We start from the raw sequence: 11,383 nt of genomic DNA on the forward strand, positions 1-11,383 counted from the left end.
AAGAACTGATGAATTTGGACACACAGTGCTTGGTGTGTTTATCTGGATCTGAAGCAGGCTGCAACAGTTTTTTGTTCCGCTGTGTTTTTACTCTGCAAGGCGAAAGAGGAGAGAAGCAGGTCTGCGCAGCTTGTTGCTGGGAAGTGTGCCGGACCACAATAACTGAGGCTAATTGGGCCATAAAGTAATTAGCCAATAAAGATCTTATCACAGATCTCGTCACAGGTTATGGGGGACCTAATTACCGCTAATAAAACTGTTGCTGAGAGTCTGCCGGTGAGCTTTGAAGTTTTGAAGTCGGCTTGAATAGCTGGAAGACGCTACCGAAGCGGAGCGGAGATCTGCGTTCTGTGTTTTGCCTGCTGCTGAGAGGCAAGAGTTGCTGAGAGCTGAGAGCTGAGAAAGCAGCTGAAGAATCGGGTGCCGGAGGGCTGACTGGTTTTACGTGAGTTACAGCTGGGGCCCCGGGAAAGAGGAGAGAATGGCAGACAGCCAGGTTCTTGAGGACGTTCCGCTTGAAAAGCTCACTTTAAGAAGTTGGGCAACCTGGTCCAGAAGAGTAAGGGGTTGGTTTCTGGTTACTGGGCTTTGGGATGTAAGCCAGAAAGAGCCACTTCCCCTGAATCCAGGTCCTGAAGGGACAGACATTACAGGCTTTGAGGCTGCGTTGCCTGAAGATAGCCAGCAGAGAATGCAAAGAGAGCTTGCTATGCTGAAAGCATGTGTACACGCATCACTTTTGCCCAGTTTGGAGGGCGTAAAGTCAGCAAGGGCTGCCTGGGAGGTGCTGAGAAGTTTGTGTGAAACTTCAGCAGGAGGCCAGGGCCCTGGAGAAGTCATGGAGAGCCTGGAGATGGCTGTAGCCCCAGTCCCTGAGGTGCACGTCGGGGGGGCTGAGAATTCCAAAGGCAAGTTTCGAGAGTTTTCCACTGTGAGTGCTGAAGTGAAACGCAGTTTCAGCGAGGGCAGGGCTGGCACAGAGTGCTCTTCCGGAAGAAGGGGGGCCAGGCCAGCTGGAAGGAGCCCTGGGCAGTATTTTTCCACTGGTGATCGTTGTCGTCGTCAGCCAAAGTCTGGAAGGCTGCGGGGAGCTAGACGCTTCAAGGTCGGCCACCTGGACAAAGTGAAGATAAGGCCTAAAGAGTCGCGTGGGAACGCAGAGACCAGTCCGGTCTCCAAGGCAACGGAGGAGGCTACTTCTACGGAAGCTGCCAAGGTCCTGAGCAAGGGGGAGTTGGTTGCCATGACAACCAGAGAGAACTGCTGCAGAAGCCCAAAGAGAGGGGGCAGCGGGACGTTTGTTGCCAGTATGGCTTTGTTTGAGGACAGCTCTGAGAGGGGCACTGACTTTCGCTTTCTAATCGACTCAGCAGCTAACTGCAACCTGATTCCAGAGACCCCTGCAGTCGAGATGTGGAATTGCAAGGCAATTCCGGCTGGGAAAACTGTTCAGTTTGCAAATGGGACAAAGAAAAATGTGACTAACTTTGCAAATGTCTTTTTTTCTGTTTTGCAGGAGCAGCTGGAGGTTTGCATTGTGCCAGGAGTGCAACACTGTATTTTATCTGTGCCTTATTTGTGGAAAAAGGGGTTTAAGGTTTGCTTTGAACACGATTTTTGTACAATCTCCAAAGGAGGGAAGCAACTGGTCAGAGTTGCAAAGGGGCAGAATGATCTCTTCATTCTTAAAACGTCTCTGGAGGGTGAGGGGAAGGTTGAGAAAGCACAAGCCCTGCGTGCTACAGTTCCCACTCATGTTTCATGTTCTTGTGCGTGGCATAAGAAGACAGCTCATGCTTGTCTTGAAGAACTACAGGTGCTACCTGAGGTTTGCAAAGGCTGTAGAATTGAGGAATGTGCAAGAGTCCTAGATTGTCAGGCTTGCAGATAGGCAAAGGTAAGAGGGTGCAGTTACCCCAGGGTGGAGAGGGTAACCACAAAACCTTCTGATCTTGTGCACATAGATCTGTTGGGTCCCATGAAGGAACCAAGTTTGGGAGGGGCCAGGTTTCTGCTGACGCTGCAGGATGATTTTTCGCAGAACACCTGGACACATGGTCTCAAATCCAAGGAAGATGCAGCACAGCTGATTAGACGTTGGATTGAGGAGGTGGAACTAAGGTTCTCCACGAAAGTGCAGGAAATTGCTAGTGACAGAGGCGCACAGTTTACTGGGTCTGCTTTGCAGAAGTTCTTTCACAAGAAAGGGATAAGTCACACAGTGACTTCTCCTCAACAGAGGGGGGTGGCAGAGCTCATAAGTGAGGCTCTGGTTAAGGCTGCACAGGTGATGCTGTCAGATTCTGGGTTATCTCCGAGGTTTTGGATGGAGGCAGTTAAATATGTGAGCTTCACCTGGAATCGGTCCTACAATTCAGTGGTAGGAGACACACCGTTTTTCATGCTTCACGGGAGGAAACCGCAGGTACACTTCCTCCGTGCGTTCGGATTAACGGCCTCGGTGCCGGTGCCTGAAGCTTTGCGAGGGCCAGGTGAACCCAAGTTCCAGAAAATGATCTTCTGTGGGTATGAGCCAGCGGCTCGTGCATGGAGGTTTGCGTACCCGTCAGGTGATCAGAGTAAGCTGCTGATCAGTAAACACGCTGAGTTCTGTAAGCAGGAGGAAAGGTCAAAGACCCCTGCCAGACGCGATATTCTTTCAGAATGTCTTTCTGATTCAGAGCAGGAAGGTTCTGATGAGGAGGAAGGAGAGCCAGGGGCTGAGTCTGCTGATGACGATCAGCTCACTGACCAAAGTCAGGAGCAGGATGGGGCATCTCCGCAAGTTGTAAAAAGAGAGCCCAAGAGTGAGCCTAGTTCTCCTGTGAGGGTAATGCCAAGGGTTCGAAGACGTGTTAAGTCAGAGGGGGAATCCCAGGATGCAGAGGACACACCTGCTGACCGCAGTGAGTCAGAGGCAGTGCCTGAGTTTGTGCCCAGGAGGTCCAGTCGCACAACGAAGGGTATTCCACCTGAGAGGTATCAGGCCACAGGTGCGTGGGTAAGTTTCGCACAGTGCGACTCTGAGAGTTGTGAGGATGTTCCACAGATGCCTGACAGGAACGCCAGGAGAGGGCGCAAGGCATTGGGGAAGGGATTGATCTCACAGAGGTCTGCAAAGGTACATCCACAAATCACCTCAGGAATGGAGGCAAGAGGGGGTGTTGGGATTCAGAACTTACTGGGTTAATTTTGTTCTGAGTTGTGCCTCCCATTCTGACGTGTGGAAGGAGGGAGGAGCTCTACTTGTTGTTCTCTCTTGGTCTCTGAGAGAGACGGACGCCATGAATGCTAGCAGTCCGGGAGAATCTGAGAAATGCTGAGCTGTAAATATTTGCTGCAATAAAGAACTGATGAATTTGGACACACAGTGCTTGGTGTGTTTATCTGGATCTGAAGCAGGCTGCAACAGTTTTTTGTTCCGCTGTGTTTTTACTCTGCAAGGCGAAAGAGGAGAGAAGCAGGTCTGCGCAGCTTGTTGCTGGGAAGTGTGCCGGACCACAATAACTGAGGCTAATTGGGCCATAAAGTAATTAGCCAATAAAGATCTTATCACAGATCTCGTCACAGATATAACTTCTTGCTTTTAGAAGAAAGGTAATATAATTATGTGCATAATATATATTTAGGAATCAGACACCCTTATTAGGTTAATTATAAGCAACTATGGTTTTTAGAAAAGTGCAGAAATATTTGGCTACTAGATTCCCCACTGCCACCCCCTTTCTTGAAGCAGGCAAAAGCTTCTACCAGGTTCCCCTCAGATGCATCAAGGAGGCAGATCTGTCTTAACCGGCTCTCCTTAGGTAGGTTCATTCAGAGCAGAGGTGGAGAACTGTTTTGGCACCACAGGCCAAAGTTGATGTCAAAATCCCTTCTGCTCCCATTGGAATGAGACTGGGCTTAAAAGGGAAGAAGGAAGAAGAAGCCTTTGGGAGTCCCCTTTAAGCAAGACTGTAGGCAGAGGGACTCCCAAAGGCTTTTGGAAGCATTTGCAAGTCTCCCTCCCATTAACATTGCAGTGAGATTGGGCTTGACAGGGAAGGGAGAAAGAGCCTTTGGGAGTCTCCATCTCCCTCTTTACGATCGCAGGAAGATCAGGCTTAAAAGGGAGCGGTTGAGTTTGGGCACGTCTCCAGCTTGGAAACTGTAAGGCCCCTTGTTCTCACATCTAAAGGTATTTAAATGGGACTTGGGTTAGACAACCCTTCAAATAAAGGATGCCTTCAAACAGAGGACTGTCTGCTATAAAGGAAGGCACATGGCCACTCTAATCCCACTTTCCTGTCTACATGTTGTGCCCAGTTAAGCTGCCTGAAGAGTCCTGCTGCCAAGCAGGGTCCTGTGCAGACAAGCTCTAACTCCCCAAGATGGCTTCACTTCAGGGCATGAGACGAAATGGGTTTAGCAAACATATAAAGCAAAAGCTTGTAAATCTAATTTAGTCAAATGGCTTTCATAAGTGGCATTGCTTCCCCCAGTCCTTCTCAGCTGTGGGAACTGAGCTAGAAGCTATTTCCAAATAGAAATGCTTCTTTCCTTCCTGAACTACAATGACTTCCAGAACTGAGCCTGTGGGGAGGGACAAGAGCAATCACAAACATTTGGACAGGGAACTGAGTCCTTTATAAAACGGAGCACTTTTGCTAACAAAGAAATCATTTATTTTCCTTAGGAAAAGGAGGAAGAAAAGAAAAGAGGAGGAAGGGGGAAGAGAAACCATCTCTGGCTATACTGCTCCAAGGAGGGTTGTCTACTCACAATTGCATCTGCGCAGTTTTGGCAGCAGGTTCACATGCACATCTGCATCTGGTAAACAGTGCAACGAAGGTTCAATTTTACTTAATGTTTTTATATATGTAAAGAAGACTTTATATCACACAGTAAGGCTGAGTTATACTGCCAGGAAGAAATGGCGCCAAAAGCAAAACCTGAGCTATAGGAGCAGAGTGCAAGAGAAGAAGAAGAAGACAGAGATGAAGGCAAAGACAAAGGTAGACCATAGTTTAAAGCACGCCTTCTACTTTGTTCCAACGGTCTTGAAATAAATATGCTGATTGTGTTGCATTTCTTCAAAATAGCCACCCAATTAAAAAAGTCAAAAGCCAGTGTTAGATGCAGCCAAACCCAAAAACAACATACCCAATCTAGTGACACACCTCCATCTACCCACACATATACAACCTCAGCCACACATATCCCACATTTGCACTGTCATTTTAAACTCCCCTCACCATCATTTGCCCTTTTTCTCATCCCATCCCTATCTGTGGTAGTTGGCGGGGGGGGGGGGGAATGAGAATGGAACCTTTATCTAAGAGCAATTGCAAGGGACATACCGTATTTTTCCGTGTATAAGACTAGATTTTTTTTCCTAAACAACAATGTCCAAAATTTTGGGGCATCTTATATATGGGAGCCATCTCCCCCCATTTTCTTAAATTGGAGTCCCCAAAAATATGGGGTGTCTTATAAACAGAAAAATAGGGTAATTTTTAGAAGGTGGCAGCATGGGGGGAGGAAGGGAAAAACATTTTTCCCCTGCTGTCACCCAACCATCTCTCTCTACGATAACTCTCCCCCCATACAGTAATCAGGCTAAGAAGTAAGCTCCTGTTCATTTAATAGGATCTTTTTTAAGAAACTGGGCTGCCACAGGGCTGAGAGAGGCACTGGCCCTCTGGTAGCTCACACCCCCCCCCCCCCCGTTTTACCATTCGATCTGGCAATGAACACACTGAATCCAGTGTTAGTTGCAAACTGACGGGGAACAGTATTCAGACAGCTTTTTCACAGATGAGGTCTACCTATGGGGAAAGGCCGCAGCTCAGTGATAGAACATCTGCTTTGCATGGTTCAATTGTCAACATTTATAGAAAGGGAGGGACCCCTGCCTGAAACCTCAGAGGGCTACTACCAGTCATTATAGATAATACTAAGCTAGATGGACCAACAGCCTGACTCAATATAAGGCAGCTTCCACAATCTTGGGTTTCTCTGCCTATTAGAAGAAGTGAAGGACGTGAAAGCAGTCAAATAGCAGTGAATCCTGATGTTTCCATATTTCAGTTCTTCCATCTCTTCCACTGTGACAACCAGGATTCACTGGCTAATGTCCCTTTCTTGGCCCTCATGTTCCCCCGCTAAGCTGATACTGACAGAGAAAATATCAACACTGGCTGAATGCCAACTGACCTGCATACAATTACCTTACCTTCTTTGTACAACAAAAAGGTCACCTACATCTTTTCTAATATTAGTTCAAATGTTCACAAGCACTCAGAAATCCATTTGGCAAACGATTGTTTTTACAAACCAATGACTAGTTCTAGGAAACAACAGAATCATTCACTCATGCCATTTTGTGGCTTAGGAATGCATGGTTCTGTACTTTTTGGCTTTGCTTTAGATCTAATGAAATCAGGTTCATTGACATGTAATCAAAACTGCTTTCCAGACAGCGGTCCACATTTCCCCCATTGTCTGGTAGAATGGGCAGGGGGGCAGGGGCTGCCAATGAATGCCTTCCTGCGATCCCAAACCACTGCAGGACTTTCTGTGGAGGAAATTTAAATTCCAGAGTTGACTGAGCTGAGGTCTGTTTCAGACTGACAAACGAGGAAATGTTCACATTAAGCATTTCAAATACACTCTCCCTGGTTGGTCATAAAGCACAACTTAAAGCTACCATGAACTTCAGACTATTTCAGTGTTAAGGATTTGTTGCGGGAAGATATTTTCAGAAATATCCTTCTGCTGTAAAAACATGGGTCAAATTCTTGTATTAAAGAGGAGATTTCAGGAGACTTTTCCAGCCTGTGCCAGACTACTGCAAAACTGAAATATAATGAGTGCTGGACCTAGTCCTATGCCTGAGGCTTCAACATTAACAAAACAAAAGCAAAAAAAAGTCCCTTCAGGCTCATGGAATATTTTTAAAGCACTTGCAAATTCACAGTCTTTCGCCCAGTAGGCTTACGATGAAAGGCAAGCCTGAAACATGCCAATGTTTATGTAATTATGCCTGGAAGACACTCTTGCTCTAGCTGTGAGTGAATCCAGTCAGAGCAAGATGGGGGGGGGGAATGGTATTTTCCTACATGTGAGGGTGAACGTAAAGGGGTAAAACCCACAACTTTTAAAACTTTCAGCTCATTTTTCATCCTGGAAATTTCCCTATTACCTTTGGACAGGCCTGAACCCATGCTGGAAGATTCGTGTTTATTCTGTAATACCACCTTTACAAATGAAGGGCAGGGAGGTAATGTTAAAAGAGTGCTGGAAAGCCCACAGCAACACTACGTAATTAACTTCTCCGTAGGGCCATTACGTTAGCCTGCTTGACCAGAAGACCCAGACACAAAAGGAAAGAAAAACATGGTGTCACCTTGAGAAAGGCTTATTGAGTTTGTTAAGGACTCTCTCAGGTCTGCAGTGTTGGGTGTGTTAGCATTCACATGTATTACCATCACTGTGCTTATCTTGTAAATGGCAGAAATGTCATATACCTTTTGCATTTCATGGCTTTTGGATTCCACTGTTTACTTTTCTCTCTCTTCACCAGGAAAATCTGTAACCCTCTGGATGTTTGGGGCTCCATCTACCATCAGCCCCAGCCTGCATGGCAAATGGTCATGGATGATGTCTAGCAACACCTGGAAGGCCGCAGGCCTCCAATCCCTGGGTTGGTGAACCTAAGGTCCTCTACATGGTGCTGAAGAACAACTGCATCATCTCTGCCCACTTGCCATACTGGCAGGGCATGAATTTTGTTGGTTCATGGGAGTGAAGTGTTTCTCCACTGATATGATCTGAAGGACCTCATGTTTCCTGTCTTAATTCAAGCAGAACATTTCTAAAATCAATTCACATCACAATTCTATACATGCATTTAAAGGCCCATAGAATTCAGTATGTTTATTACGCAACAAAGTGGGTGCAGGATTGCAGGGATTATGGGAGTTGTAGTCCAACAATATCTGGGCACCCACAGGAGTCTCCCCTTCCCCCAAAAAAAAACCTCTACACCTGTGTAAACACACACAGAGATGAAGAGACTTGCCAACTGAGGATAAGATTTATCTGATGAAAGAGGCTTTGGTCCACAAAGTTATGTAACAATAAATTCTTTTTTGTATTTGCTGTAGCAGACTAATGCAGTTACCTTTCTGGAATCTGGAATAGCATCGTCCAGGGGCAGATTAAAGAACACAGATTAAAGAACCATATCCCAAACTTAAAACTTCATTTTTTAAACATCACTCTTGAAGTCAAATGTTGGAAATATAAGATGACAAACTAAAATCAAGCCCAGAGGATTAATTTTCTACCTCAGTAAAAGAGACTACAGCAATTCCCGCCTCCGCCCCCCAGTTATGACTATTTTCAGCAGGAAGGAGAAAGAAAGCAAAGCAACACAAGCAAAAGAAAATAAAAGCAAAGACAAATAATTATCCATTAATTGCCACCACCCTCCCAATAGAGACCTGATTTGTTAGCAAATTGCATATTTGATTCCATTGTAAGCACAGTGGAGTTAACTATAAATTTCAAACTGAACTCACCTTTTTCGCAAAGAGCCCCAACGTAGCTTGGAAGACAAAGGCAAGTAAATGTATTGATGCCATCAATGCAGGTGGCTCCATTTCTGCAAGGGCTGGATTGACATTCATCAATGTCTGCCCAAGAAAATGAAACAGATATTTAGAATGAGGTATTGTCCTCACTTGCAATATAAAAGAAAGTTTATATGTATTAATAATGTCAAATAAATAATGTACATAAATTGATTTCAGATATCACAATGCATAAGGACCTAACGATTTTCTTCAACATTTGCACACAGAGTTCAGCAGCATTTGCATCTCAGAATTTGCAGAATAATTCTTAACAAAATATACACACGCCTGAACATTTTAAACCATCCTGCATGACCGCTGGGTCTGTAACCTGCATCCTCGGTTTCTACCTCTCAGAACTTGTAGTAGTAATAGTAGTGGGTAGTGGTAGTAGTAGTAGTAATTTATTTATACCCCACTCATCTGGCTGGTTTTCCCCAGCCACTCTGGGCAGCTCCCAACAGAATACTAAAAACACAATAAAACACCAGTCATTAAAAACTTCCCTAAAGAGGGCTGACTTCAGATGTCTTCTAAACGTCAGATAGTTGTTTATTTCCTTGATATCTGATGGGAGGGCATTCCACAGGGTGGGTGCCACTACCGAGAAGGCCCTCTGCCTGGTTCCCTGTAGCCTCACTTCTCACAGGGAGGGAACCGCCAGAGGGCCCTTGGAGCTGGATCTCGGTGTCCATGCTGAACGATGGAGGTGGAGACGCTCCTTCAGGTATACTGGACTGAGGCAGTTTAGGGCTTTAAAGGTCAGCACCAACACTTTGAATTGTGCTCGGAAATGTACTGTTGAGGGAAAGAGTACTGCAGCTCATTCTCTCTCTCTCTCTCTCTCTTTAACCCTCAGAATACCTTTATGATGTGTCCAACCTATTCTAACTTGGGACCATGGAAGACTGAACTCCTATTAGGTTGCAATGGCTGCATTTCACATTATTGCGGTAGACACTGCCATCTGTTCCTACTGTCCTTGCCCTTTCATATCCTGGTGGTCATAAAAACGTAACTCCAAACAGTAGGGGTTGTGTCCAGTGAAGGTTGTCCTGTGTCCCCCAATATATTATTGGGGTTGCTCCAACCCTCCAAAACAGATTGAGGGCACATGCAGCAAGAGGAGAGGGAGGGGAAGTTCCGTTGCACAAGCAGAATTCCTTGTACAATTGGGACAACTTCATTGGATACAAACATAGGAATCCCAGAGAAATTGGCTAATCCAAGAACAGTAGGCTAACTGTTTACAGAGTCCATCATCACAAAGAGTCTTGCCATTACCACAACTGTTTTTGTCTTCATGCAAAGTGACTGGCCTAACCAATCAAATAAATAAATAAATAAATAAATAAAATTCATTAATTCATTCAGTGAATATGCTCATACTTCTGCCTGCAATAACCACTCAGTTTCTTTTTAACTTTTCTTCAGGACATGTAGCGGCCTTACCTCCAATGTGCTACTAATCTGATATCTAAACTGGAAGAACTTTCAACAGGTTATTAGCAGCATTCAAACATTTGAGGCAGTTATTCTTCCTCATCCGTTTATAAACACCAGATATTCACATTCATAAATATTTCTACAGGTTTTGCACGTGTATAAATTGCAGTTGATCATCCTAGTAGATCTCACAGAGATTTGCTGCCTGGTGTTCAAGTTTGTATACAAACTACCACATAAGAAAGCATATGGAAGAAGGCACATTTTGCTGGTGTACTGGATACAAATTCCCATCTTCCTGTTGGCTTTTGTCCACTCAGCACAGTAGATTGGCACATGACAATTTACTCCCATACACAAATTGCATTTGCGGATTGGACCAAAAATGGACGAAGTTGGTAAGCAAGCAAGAGTTCGTCTTGCTTGTTTACATCAGTCTGAGTCTTCTGGTACTGCAATACCATGCCCTGTTTTGCACACTGAATAATCAGATAATCAAATACCAACAAAGACTTTGCTTCTTACCTACTTCACACTGGTCACCACTGAAACCCGGCATACAAGTGCAGATGTAGAAAGTGTCACGTGGATAACAAGTTCCCCCATGCTGGCATGGATTACTCTTGCATGGCTCTTGGCCTGTAAAGTGAGTTCATGGAAAATTGCTATATTTTGCTAAAATTGCTTGTTGGGTGCTGACTCTCTTTCAGCAGAAAGACATTTCCTACTTTTCAGTTGGTTCTGTCAGATTTGCTATAGTTGCAGATTAGACAGAAACCAAAATCAATTCATCATATGCAGCAGTAATAGTAAATCAGCCATCATCCATGTTGGCAATGCAATCCTTACTTGCTGGTGAAAACAATTTACTTTCAGCAATATTTCATTTTCTTCAAATGACATTTTGTATTATTTTTGGCAACTGCAATATTCTACTGAGGATTTAGTTGGCATGACATGACAATTAATTATAGCCGAAAACAGTTAAAACATATGTGCACAGTGAGTGAAATATGCATTTATCTGAACGGGGTTAGTTTATGTGGAATGATTGGGTACACAGAACATGCATTCTTATACCACACTTCTTGTTTGTCATTCTGGATATTGTTTGCTTTCCATCAAGCCATATTCTCATTTTGTTTCTTTATATGGTTATTGAAGGACTAACTGAATAAGAGGCCAAACCAATATGCATATTTAAACATTATTTCACATAAGATTACAAATATATAAGGCTCTTATATTATGTAAAATAGCATGCAATGAATAGTATGCAATTTTGGTTCTGCATCTGATATTTGAACCAGTTCCTCATA

The 11,383-nt window shown here is 44.5% G+C and overlaps 1 protein-coding gene across 3 annotated transcripts in view; it reads right to left on the reverse strand.

The window, feature by feature from the left end:
• VCAN (versican) overlaps nt 1-11,383 on the reverse strand; it is a 133,370-nt gene that overhangs the window by 36,446 nt on the left and 85,541 nt on the right. For 2 of the 3 annotated variants that reach the window (XM_079995252.1, XM_079995253.1), the window contains exons 9-11: nt 10,590-10,703; nt 8,565-8,678; nt 4,762-4,809 (exon numbers count right to left, since the gene is read on the reverse strand). In XM_079995252.1, the coding sequence (XP_079851378.1) occupies nt 4,762-4,809; nt 8,565-8,678; nt 10,590-10,703 (276 nt within the window). The remainder of the gene's footprint in view (nt 1-4,761; nt 4,810-8,564; nt 8,679-10,589; nt 10,704-11,383) is intronic. The other variant, XM_079995254.1, reaches the window with a different exon arrangement.

Source organism: Podarcis cretensis (genome assembly GCF_951804945.1).
Source record: "Podarcis cretensis genome assembly, chromosome: 11".
NCBI lineage: Eukaryota > Metazoa > Chordata > Lepidosauria > Squamata > Lacertidae > Podarcis > Podarcis cretensis.